Genomic DNA, 13,123 nt, shown 5'->3' with positions numbered 1-13,123 from the left:
CAGTGGAGACCATCAAGCCTTAAGCCAAAGCCTGGAGGAACAGCCAGGTTTTCAAGAGCTTTCTGAATGGAAGAAGAGCAGTGCAGGAACTGATTTCCAGGGGGAGGGAGTCCCCCTGGGAATCTTAGGGAATCTAAACTTGTGCTTGTCATTTCTTTTACCAAACTTACAAGACATTTGTGTGCTTCGGTACCTATTCTCTTTTCTGTAGCTTCCACATCGGGTTATGCCCTGGCCAGGACACACACTCTAGGTGGCACGCTGTTGGTACAAAATGTGCACCACCATTGGGACAGACGATGTGACCGAGGTGCAGATTATTTTGCATAGCCATCAATCTGTTGTGTACCAGGTGCTAATAATTGAGGTCTCGACTGGACCTTATATTGCGTTTGTGGCCTTGCTGCTAGTGATAGGTACATACTTACCCCACCAATAATCCACACTCCAACACGTGTGTATCAGATTCGCAAGAGCATATCAGGAGTAGTAAAGTTAGGAATCCTAACTTTAGGACTTCTAAACTGAGAAAATTCCTAACTTTAAGACTTTCGGAATTCACAGAAGGCATTTTGGAGTCCTAAAGTTAGGAGTCCTAACTTTACTACTCCTAAACTGAGAAAAATCCTAACTTTAAGACTTTCGGTATTCACAGAAGGCATTTAGGAGTCCTAAAGTTAGGACTCCAAACTTCTGTGAATATCGAAATGAGTAAGTGCCTTCTGTGTATACTAAAATGAGTAAGTGCCTTCTGTGAATACCAAAATGGTAGTAAGTTTAGGATTTTGTCTTAAGTTAGTTCTGTGAATCGGGTCCAAGATGTTTATTTTATTCATATTATATATTTTTACATAGCATGGACTATTCACATAGGTGACAATGAGCCTCATTACGGTGTCTCCGACCGACATCGCCGTGCATGCGGAACCGACCGACCTCTGGAAAGAAAGAAAGAAAGAAATGTATTACTGTTGCCTTGTAATGCCCAACTGGTGACAGCATTTCTTGTTTGCCAGTACCACAAAACTATGAATGTCATGTCTTTGTGAGACATTGCAAATGTGTAACACAGGATTCAGTTTTAATAATCTGAGGTTGAAAAAGAGAGATACCACTTCAGTGTTAAAAATCCAAGCATGAAGACTGCGCCTTCAACCTACAATGGGGTGCTACTACTCAGCTCTGTACCCCCGGAACGGAGTCTTATAGTCTTCAAGTGGAGAAATGTCTACTGATTAAGCACTGAGGAACCCTTTGTATGTTAATCCATTATGTTGTTTGTACCTTCCCCATCTACACCTACATAGGCCTTGACTCTCTAGACTGGATCTTTCTATTGTCTCACACTCCTTCCATCCTGTCCATGGACAATTGGGAAAATGTTCACATTCACATTAGTGCTTGAAAAATATAATAAATATTTTCTTTTGCATATTCTACGGCTGTCTCAAGAAGTTCTCACGGCTAACTATGTTGTCATTTCGCTTTCATGAATATAGATTGTTCTTTTTACATTTCTTAGTGATGATTTCTTTTTTAATTAATTTGGCGCTGGCAATAATTATTAGAGAAGCTTTCAAAGTGATGGCCAGAGCCAGTGAATGAACACACTAATGAATTGCTGAAAGTAAAGGTGTTTTAGGTATTATTTATAGAGACATAAGTTATAATTTGTGTTGCTTTTATTATATGATAACTGCAATGTAGAACATATTTTGTGAAATGATTGAATGTTGTGTATGCTGTATAGTTGGAGATGGTGTTAGTTCGTGTTTGCTGTTCATCAGACCATAATACATTATTTTTAATGACTGAATACATAATTTCATTACACTTAAGTTACATTCCATGAGTATTCAGCATCACCAATTAATATATCCCAAATGCACCAGCTGTTTTAATCGACACTAAACATTTTGTGATATCTTTGTTTCAAATATGCATATTAATAGTCTATGTACCTCGAAATTTAGGGCATAACTTTTGTGCTGAGGGACCCAGATGCGGTGACAACTCAGAGTGCAAAAACTGGAACACCAAGGCGACCTGTGAGTGCCAGAACGGATATGCTCCACTTCAAGGAGACTCAACAAACTGTGAAGGTAAAGACAACTATTACAGTTTAGTTATCTGTTTAACATTGTCTCAATTAAATGTCTCTTACACGCCCTTGCCTCTCTCAGTCTAAATGTTATAAAGCTGCACAGTGAATCCTGTGAAAGCTACATTAATTTACATCTTTGACACAGACTGTGTGTGTTTCGTTTGTATTTTTTTATACACCAGCCTATTCTTTACTGGATTTTTTTTCATTACTACATGAAAACTGTCATGCAAGTAGATTTAATAAGCATTTAAAATCTTATGAATTGTTGGCATGATATTTGGAACTGCACTGCAAATTTCTCAACTTGCAGACATACCGCTGTAGCATTTTTGAAGGAGCGTTACTGAAATGATATAGGATTGTGAATATCTGTTTTATACCATAAGTATGGTCATGCCAATAGATTATAACATTTGTAACAATACTTCTGTAGGAGTTGTGGTTCAAGGGTACAGTGTGCACTCTAATTTGTGAACTGTGCAGGAATAAATGGACTGCTCCATACTCCTCAAAAAATGTTGGTAGCTCAGCAGTCCTCAAATACGGCGCAAATCCACATTTTTTTGCTAAGAGTTAGCTTCATGCTTGTCTAATGCTTATTTGGAATGCAGGGTCACTGTTATTTTTAGCAGAATCTTATTTAGATATTTGAGGAAGGATCAAATATATTTTTGTGGAAGAATGTGGTAGCTATAAGAGAAAAATATGATTTTAATTTGATTTATTTATGTTGGTGGTATCTGAGGATTGCTTTATGACATTTGTTTTTCTTTTTTTCAAATCTATTGCTGCTTATTTGGCTGAAAATAATGTTGCGATTTTTTGTGGAGTCATGGTAAATATTACGGTCATTAGCAAATTTACTTGAGATAATTGTCCTGCTTATTTGTGTCGGACTCATTTTTGTTTGGTGAACACGTACAAACATCTTTGAGAGGATGTTATGCTTAGCGTTTTGAAAGTTGATGTTTATTTTGGGCTACTGCAATGCTGCAATGCGGAACTGTGTATAATGTAGTGGTTATTGGGAAGATGATCTGAAACCTTTTGGTTAGATCTCATTTCTAAGTTTCAATGTACATATTCCGGATAAAGTTATGTCTACATTTGGAAACACAAACCTCATCTTTTAAAAGTTGAGGAAAACCTCTTGTTTATGGGTCAAGTTTAAAGAAACTGCAGCACTACATAATTTCATAAAGATCAAAGGCAGTTATGTGATGATAAGGGAGATTTAACATTATTATATTGTGATAACAGTCACATTGCTATTTTGGAGAAACACCATGATTAGATCTAACATGTTTTCGTTTACCAAAACAGTTGAATGTTTTATTAGTTTATTTAGAACTAAAGTGTTTATTTAGTTTCTTTGAGGTGTTAGTGTGAATTTTCTTTATTCTATGTTACACAATGGCCAGTTTCTAAAAAATATGTCAAGCTTAGACCTGGGTTAACATAATGCCTGCCTTGGTTCAAAACAGGACGTTTAATTGTAAGTAGCTCAAACAAAGTGCACCAATACTAGAAATGTTACACCCTACGTATGTTTCATGCTTTCTGGACCTTCTTACTTCTAACAGTCTCCAGAAAATGTAGATTTTTTTTTAAATCGGCTGCTTGCGACACTTAAAAGTATGTCTAGCCTTATTAAGTCCACCTGGAGGCCATACTTTTTTTTCTTAGAGGACTAAGTCTAGCTAGCACCCCTTCACTCTTAACTCACAATGTAAATGTAAATGTAAATAAATGTAAATGTAGTATACTTGTAAAGCGCACAGCTGCCCCAGCAACGGGGTGTCCCAGCGCTGTATAACTCTGGGGAACCCGTCCTGGCTTTCCCTGTGGGATGGTCCCTTGCTGGGAGTCCCCAAGGTGGAGCCAGGCATCCCCGGAATTGGTGGGGCCGTTGTGGAGATTAGGCAAGCTAATGCCCAGAGTTGCCGAGTGGAACCCCTGATTAGAGTAAGCACCGAAGCGAGAATTATCAAGTCCGCTGACCAAGGTCCACGACCCTGCCGCGTCGTGGAAATGTGGCATTCAAAACACAGTAGCTACTTTCGCTCTGTTATAGACGACTGTCTGAGGCAAGATGGAGCTTTTCAATCCTCTGGCTCGCCCTTCTAAAAAGGTCTTTCATTGATAAAGACCTTTCTAATCTTTTTGTTTTCCCCAATAAAATTTACAATTTAACTAAGTCCATGGTGAAAATCCTTTATTGCCAATTTAAAAACCAAGTTAGATCAGATAAAAATCAACAACTGAGGAGTGTACAGTGCTTTCTAGATCTAAATCATAAAACAGGAATGGAACGCTACCTAACATGTGTCACAAATAACGAACACTGAATTTATTTAACTCGTTTTAGACTCAGCACCTTGCACTTTATGGTAGCCTACCCCCATCAGGACGCATGGTTTCACTCTTTGCCCTCCTGTCCCTGTGATAATATCTCTAAACAATTAATACCACATATGATATTCTTTGTAAATTTTACGACCACCCTAGACAACAATACTTTTTTCCATTTATACACAACTAGGCTTCAGTTTTTATAAAGATTGTTTGCACTATCTTTAACTTTTAGCCACACAAGCAATGTTGCCTTACTGTAACAAGCTTTGTATCGCAAGCTTTTAGGTTTAAAAATGGATTGAAAAACAGATGTGTTTTTAAATCAAATTATGATATTTTGGTGTTGTCATGCTTTGTATTTATATCAGTAATTTAGTTTATGTATTTTATATTATATAGTTTTATTTCATTCTTGTTCCGTATTATCGGGAAATTGTATTTGTGATGTACTAGGTTTTATGGCTTTCAGCCGAAGAAATATTTCTTGACTGACTGATTGACTGAACTGCCACCAAGCATGTCATGGCTAGGCAAAACCATTTTCAACTATGGTATGGTTTCAGGCATTGTGGAACCAACACAAATGCCAAAGGTCATCATCTAATGCTGAGATTGTAAAAGTGATGAATACTTATTAGAGCAAATGTTCTTTTTTTTGCTTTATGTAAAAACTGATAAAATTCTATCTGACAAGTGCATTTGACATTACGAATCCTAGATTTTGTGGTTTGTTGTTTTATGGGTGCATGCTGGTTTTGAATTTAACCTAATTCTTTGAAACACCTTACCATTCCAAATAGAAAAGTGAATTGTTTTGCATTCTAGATCTAGACCTCATTTTTGTTCAGTAATATTAATTGCATACCTGTCTGCAACTAGGTCTCTTTTTCTTCCCCTGTTACGTTAACAGTGGTTCTAAAGTAATACCAAGCATTATGATCCTGTTATGTTTTGGTGCAATAACAATCTTTTCTGACAACATTCCATCAAAAGCTCATGCATGAGTAATACTGGTCAAGGCATTTAAGATATATATATGTGTTGGAGATGTATTGGGATTTGTGAAATGCTACACGTTCTCAGATCATTACTAACTAACATAGATATTTGGAGAGGGTTTGAAGAAATAGTTTGGTATTTCAGAAGTGTGTTAGACCTACAGATTCATGGGCCATAATGAATAAGGTGAGAACAAGAAAGAACTAGACAGATTTGAAAAGCAGGGTTTGCTGATCTTTTTTAATGGAAAAGAATATACTTCTAAGCCAATGTATAGATACACACTTTCCTGCAGTTGAGGGGTGGATATTTGATATACGCTGTTAACATGTGGGTCCAACACCAGTAACTGAAAGTGTGTCATATTTTGCTGAATTTTAAACTTAGCATTGGTGTGTTGGTCAGTGTTTCCATTATTAATAGCATTAGTTGATGGGTTAAAGACAGATTTAGGCTAAAGTATACACTAAGATGTGGTTCTACAGTATGTCTGCTTCTGTGCAGCCGTAGTACTGTGACTGTATTGACATTTATTTGATATAAGAAAAACTGAACGAAAATCTTCTTTCTAATACAAGTTATTATCTTTCACATGTTTCTGTCTTATTCAACAATTGTGGTGATCTGTGTTTTTGCCTAATGACATTTCATCTTGTGCCAATTTCAGAAGGCTCTGAATCCGAAAAACTTTCTCTTTGGATTAAAATGTTCATTAAATCGTTGTAAAGTGAATATTTTTGATGAAGCATCTGCCACTACTGAGTTATCATTGCATGCAGCAAATTGTTTACATTAGAGTTCTCATGGGGCTAATAGAAGTATCTGCAGTGTGGCGAATCAGCAAAATAATTGATAAGTGGTACGGTGGGGAACAGGTAGCGAATGTAGGGGCATAATTGCAAGCCCCTATCACCACCATAATGCCATTTCCTGTGACATTTGGATGGCGATAGGGACTTCACCTTATTTACAAGGCAGCGCAAAGACACGTAACGTGGCTTAATGCTGCCTTGTAAATAAGGCACCATTTCACGCTGTACTTAGCGTTGAAGGGGAGGGCAATGGGTGTTGCGTTGGGGGTTCCACCACAACACCTATTGATTATGACGCTGCCCCCTATTTATAAGGGTGACATTAATATGAGGCAGCACGAAAATATAGACCAGGGAAAACCTCTTTAACTGGCAAAATGAGGAGAAATGCTGTATTTCCATGTGTGCTGCGTTGTTCAGCACACATAAAAACAGCAACCTGCCATTGAATGTTTATATGCAGGAAGGTGACTCTTCCTGCACATAAACAATAAAAAAAGAAATTGCATTTTGCAACTTTTATGTTCTGCATTTAGCAGCACACATAAAAGTTACAAAACTTAATTTAAAGATTGTTTATGTGCAGGAAGTAAGACCTTCACGCACATAAACAATCTTCTTCTCAACGCAGACACCCATGCACTTTGGTGCAAGGGTGCCTGAGTTGGAGCTAGGCTGCTTAGTTTAGGGCAAGCACAGGGAGAATTGCAGGGCTGAACCATATTGTTTTAAATATGGTGCAGCCCTGCGTTTCTGAAGTGGTGGAGTGCGGCGTTAAACCAGGAAGGCCCCATAGTTGTTTAAGTTGCTTAGGGAATAGTGGCCATTTTAAACATGTCATTTTCTATTGAGGCTTGCGCAGAGCCATCCATACACCTTGTGCACAGACTCCATGAATGTTGCTACCTCCCCAAGCCCCATAGCGGAGGCCAGTGGGGGACTCAGGTCCTGCTAGGGGCCCCCAAATCCTCTTTCTGTCTGCCTGTACATGGCTGTCGGACCGCCATATACAGGCCGAGGGAAAGAGACATCGTAATCCCTACCGCAGTGTCTGAGCAGTCATCGCCCCTACTGTAGGGATTACGGTCCCACCGCTGCTCCAACGGGCTCCTTGTGCCCCTCGGAAAAGCAGCGGCCGGTCCCTACAACTGATGTCTCCAACCACCGGATCATAATCCTTTTTACTTTATAAATCTTTATTTCGGTAAATTTTTTCACCATAAAAGACATTTAGTACATCCATAATATTGTTAAAAAATAAAAGTATACTTTGTAAAATTGTCCGTAATCGTTAAAAAACAGTATTTCACAGTACAATGCATAACCTTGGTACGTTGGAATCAATTACCAGCATTGAGATGTTTTCTTCTCAGAGACCATATGGCACCCAAATATTTGGCCACTGCAAAAACAATGTGGTCCGTCAGATTTGTTTTTAGGACTCTAAATGCGACCAAACACTCTCCAAATCCCAAGTTTCTGCATAGAGGAACTATCCATTTCTTACGAATCCCTTGGTAGATGGGGCAGAAAAAGAGTATGTGGAGTTCGGACTCATCAGACATTCTGCAAGCTGGACACATGCTGGGTGATTGTTCACTCCACTTACTTGTAAATACTCGAAGTGGGAGTGACCCATGCCTCCAATGCAAATATAATTTCCTAAGCAGGGGAGGGTACAGTTTGTCTAGAACTGGTTCAAAGCTATACGTGTCCTTAATACATAAAAAAAGCTCTGTTAGTGGGCCAAGTTTTTGGTGCTGTAAAAGTTTCATCAGTTTGCTGTCATGATATATCTTTGCTAGTCTCTTTTTGGGAAAAAGTGGGCAATTGGTTAGAGGATCATACCACATCTTTGAAAGTCCCAGACCCTCCAACTCTGATTTAATACATTTCAGCCAATTGATTTTCCCAGAACTGGGCATAGCAAGCACCTCCTGTAGTCCCTGTCTATAGCTGGCCAATTCAGGAGTTACCCACAGCCTACGCCAGAAAGCCAAGGGACGGAAAGCCAATTCTTCATCTAATGGTCGTATCCCTAGGTCTAACCTTAGGGGGACTAGAGGCGAACTGGAGGGGAGTCCTACAACCCTCCGAATGAATTTGTTCTCCTCCTTTACCAGATCCGATGTTACTGCATGCCCCCAAAGCTCACACCCATACATGGCTGCCCCCCTAGCCTGTGTTTTGTAAATCTGTATAGGAGGACCGACGGGCCGAATAGTTGATTTATTATTGCCCAGAAGATTCAAGGTGGCCCCTGCGTATTGGGTCAATTTAAGGAGTGCTTTCTCCTGGTGCGTGCTCCATGTCAGTCTGTCATTTAGCATGACTCCAAGGTACTCGAAAGTTTTCACCCTTTCGAGCCTACTCTGCCCGATGTTAGGTCTAAAGCTAAATTTTGGGGGGGGGTTAAACACCATAAATTTAGTCTTTAAGGTATTGATTTCTAGACCATATACCCTACAAAAGTCAGTGAAGCCATCAAGAACGCGCTGAATGCCCGTTGCGGACTTGGAAAGCAACAGGGTGTCGTCGGCGAACAAAATAGCCGGCACCCTTGCGCCCGCCAACTTGGGCGCGTCAGAGTTGGCAACCCCATTTAGGTGGGAGATAACCCCGTTGACGTAGAGGCAGAACAGGGTCGGTGCGAGCACACAGCCCTGTCTCACCCCCCTGCCAACGGGGAACCTATTTGCCTGGGCTCCCTTCTTGCCACACCTAACCTGTGCAATAGCAGTGTGGAGACGAACAATCATCTCCAGCAAACCCTCAGGTACCCCCAGTTTGGCCAGCACATCCCAAAGCTTTTTACGGGGAACCAGGTCGAAGGCCGCCCTCAGGTCCACGAATACAGTATAGAGGCTGCCACCCTCCAACTGCACCGTTTTCCAAAAAATGAGGACGAACCGAAAGACCTGATCTATGGTTGAGACCTTCTCCCTGAAGCCTGCTTGGAAGGGACTCAGGATGTTATATTCCCTCATCCATTCCGACAGGTGGTCCAACAGCAGCCTGGCGAACAATTTTTGGGAGACGTCTATCAAGCTTATTGGCCTGTAGTTGGCTGGGAGCAGAGGTGATCCAGTGGTCAGACTGCTTCTACAGATGTCTATTTCATATCACTTCCTGGGATAAGCAACGGCTGGGAGTTGCTGAAGATATAATACAAACTAGCCTCCAGTAACGTCATGTATGGGAAAGGTAACTCCTATAAGTTTTTCCCCGTAATATTTACTAATCAACAAACTTCAACATTGCATTGGAATTCTATGTATTATTTAAAATAGCTGTGTATTATTTTTGTAGCTGGTACCTTTACCATGTTATCAGTATTAACATTTTGATTTTTTATTCTAAATAGAACATCTGGGCCTTCCTCAGTGAAAGTAGCTTTTTAAATGTATGGTCTTGTCCTTTAAAAAATGGTTACTTTGACAGGTCATAGTGCTGGGTTTACACTGTAGCAGTCAGGCACACAGAGTAGGCCTAAAGCCATGTATGCCCGGCCACTACAGTGGATGACGCAATAGGCGCTGCATTTGACTTCCAGGGCCTGGGTGCACATGACGTACAGGGCAGTTAAAAGTGCCAATGAGGAATATGTTAATTTACCCATGTTTAGAGAGTGAGCACAGTACTCAGCTGCTTGTTAGCATTTCTTAAAGCGATATAAAAGGGGATGATGGACGGAGCGCTTGAGCAAATCAAACACTCACCCCTAGTTAACTGATCTGGGTTTAATCCATCACCATTCTTTAGCTCACTCCGCCACCCCAGTTCAGACATGGCCATATGCAAATCAGTCTGACCCTGTGCCTCATGGGTACAGTCCAGTCCGAACTGCCAAGCCATGTCTTCCCTGGACCGGAAACAAGCATCCTGGGACCGGTTTCGAGTTCATAACCCTCATCAGCCAGGCTATCTTGAATCCAGTGGCAAACTGAGCAAGGGACTCACGTCTGAGCATACCCAGCCAATTTAGGGCGAACAAAGCGATACAAAAGGGGATGATGGACGGAGCGCTTGAGCAAATCAAACACTCACCCCCAGTCAACTGATCTGGGTTTAATCCATCACCATTCTTTAGCTCAATCCGCCACCCCAGTTCAGACATGTTAGCATTTCTTAAGCTAGCAAAATTAGGATCCAGGAAAAAGTGAAAAATATGGGCCCATGAAGAAAAGTCAGATTTCTTAGAAGACCCTTGGTTCGTAGTAAAACGGTATTTCCTGTAAAATAACTCACGTTAATAATGGGCTCCAGGAGACCGACATGCAATATAATCCCAGTATGCTTTGCCTACTCAAGAACTGATAATGTCAGTACACATATTATTTTAAATGCACTGCAAAGACGGATGTGATATTTTTATGTGTCCTATCTAAAAAATACAGCACCTTTTCTCTGCATTGCTACATACTAAAGCTATTAATAGTTAGTTGTGTGCAGGAAACATGCAATGATGGCTTGCCATGTTTCTAGAGAAATAACTAGAGTGAAAAAAGAACTATGGTCATAGAGCTACCTGATGCATAAGTTATAATTGGCAATGCTTTACATTGTGCACAGAAGATTAATCGGCTATAAATACTTATAAACCTACAAATCAGCAGGAATGAAAAAACAAATCAATGGTGAATTAGCAGACCTTTGCAAGATAAATGGATACAATATTCCTTTCCCTTTTTCTTATATAACATAAAAGCACACATTTCCAACCATCTTTTCAAAGTACTTCATTGTTGACAAGCCTGGCAGGTGACATTGATTTTTTTTATTTCCTACAGAGAACAACTGCGATGTTATTTTGAAGAGGCAACTGAGCGAGACCATGCAGCATAATGCTGGCATACATTGTGGTATTAAGAACAAAATCCAAAAACCTTTTTATAGAGCCTCATAGAACGAGAGGTACTTGAAAAGTATAAATATAAATATTAGGATAAAATATGGTCTCCAACATTGGACTAATCCACAGTGTATGGCAGAGGCGAAGGGACTTCCAGCGGTCAGGCTCCTTTGCCTGCACCTAAACTATCTGTCAGTTACATCAGGACTGCAACTAGGGGTAGGTCAACATGATGTAAACGTGCGAAAGGACCAATGCAGTGCAAGAAAGTTGTCATTACACTTTACACCAACGCCCTCTTCCTAAAGTGCAATCCTTTTTTAATGTTGCAAGAAAAGTTGCTGCAACTAGTAAGTGATGCTGACAATACAATAGAAGGAGTCTGTGTTCAAGTGTGGGTGGGTTAATGATGGGTGGTTTTGTGATATGCGTGTTGGTTCAATTTAGATTAATTGAAATATATAGTGTGAACATAACTAATGGCGAAGAATGCTGTAGCTTGACTTACAGTCAGCCACGGCCGGTGGTAGGTGTAACTGCAGGGCGGTGACGTAGGGAGGGGGAGGGGAGGGTGGGGGGTCGTAATGTATGTATTAAGGACTTTAACAGGTAAGTTAACAAAAAAATAATATAACAAATTTCGTTGTGTGCACTGCATCACCAAATGCGATGCAGTGCGCACAACGAAATTCGTTTTATTTATTTATATGTTTACTTACCTGTTAAAGTCCGTAATCCATACATTAAAACCCCCCACCCTGCCCCTCCCCCTCCCTACGTCACCGCCCTGTAGTTACACCTACCACTGGCCGTGGCTGCTACAGTCTCAACAGGGACAGGTCCTCCATAATGGTGGACAAGCATCACCCCACCTGTCAGAGTCTGCCACAGAAAAATAAAATGAGTTTGGCCAGCCGTCTTCAGCCGGCCAGACATGCACACTTCTATTTCTGCAAGCCAGCTGTGTTCGTAGTTGGGCTGAAGAAAAGCCGCAGGCTCCCAGGCAGTGGCTGAGTGGCAGACATGGCCAATCAGACCAATCCTGGCTTTGCTGTCATAGCATGAGAACAGTGTGTGGACTGGGTGGGGAGCTGTGCCTTCCCAGAGATTGCCGGGATTGAAGCCCTGAGTAGGCCGTCAGGGCAGCGTGAGGTACGTTTAAAAAAATATTATGTTTACCCTCAATTCCCCATGCCCCACCGCCCCCATCACCCCAGCACTTTCGCTGTGCGGCGGCCGCCACGGAGTCTCACAGTGAGACTGTTAATTGAGACTGCCTGAATTACTGTTGTTTCATGATACCAAGACCCCTAATAGCAGAAGCACATTTAGACCTGCTGGTAATATTTGGGGATTAGGGCATTAGATTTAGTTCAAACTGAAGTGGAAAGACGTTGGCAAAACACTGAAGATGGATTTTGAAATGCTTCCTCAAGTTTCCTTGAACCCCTTCCCTCTGGGCATTTGCGAACCGTCTGGTGAAGAACTAATAAAAATTAAGGGGCATATTATCAAGGACCGGTGTTAAAATTAACGCCGTTTTATCGGCAGGAAACTGCTGATAAAATGGCGATAATAGGCTTGATAATACGCCTGTGTTAATTCCCATAGGAGCCCATGTTCTGGTGTTAACATGGGCTTCTATTGGAATTCTTCAGGGCATATTATCAAGGCCATTATCACTGTTTTATCGGCAATTTCCGGCCGATAAAACAGCTATAATTTTAACACCGGTCCTTGATAATATGCCCCTAATTTCTCAAGTTAGAAATTATCACCCCGTTTTCATTTTATCTACTCTACCTTTGCCCGCCAAAAGAAGGTCATAAATATATTTTTAGAGACAATGAAATAGTTACAAAAAGTAACACGTCCTAATATTTTATGATGGTGACGAGATTAGTAACATGAGTGTGACTAAAAGAACTTTTTTAGTTCTGTAGTAGGTTGCATTGGAGATTGGAGATTATTATTAGGGTGAAAAACAGTGAAGGAAGG

At 40.7% G+C, this 13,123-nt stretch overlaps 1 protein-coding gene across 1 annotated transcript in view; it reads left to right on the top strand.

Annotated features, from left to right (window-relative positions):
• The window catches only part of NELL1 (neural EGFL like 1), a 3,494,430-nt gene that overhangs the window by 1,195,199 nt on the left and 2,286,108 nt on the right, over window positions 1–13,123 (top strand). Inside the window, exon 12 of the mRNA XM_078684549.1 lies at window positions 1,974–2,102. Within this exon, the coding sequence (XP_078540675.1) occupies window positions 1,974–2,102 (129 nt within the window). The remainder of the gene's footprint in view (window positions 1–1,973; window positions 2,103–13,123) is intronic.

The sequence above is a fragment of the Lissotriton helveticus genome, chromosome 3_2 (assembly GCF_964261635.1).
Source record: "Lissotriton helveticus chromosome 3_2, aLisHel1.1, whole genome shotgun sequence".
In the NCBI taxonomy this organism is placed as follows: domain Eukaryota; kingdom Metazoa; phylum Chordata; class Amphibia; order Caudata; family Salamandridae; genus Lissotriton; species Lissotriton helveticus.
This window is presented reverse-complemented; position numbering and strand designations above follow the sequence as displayed.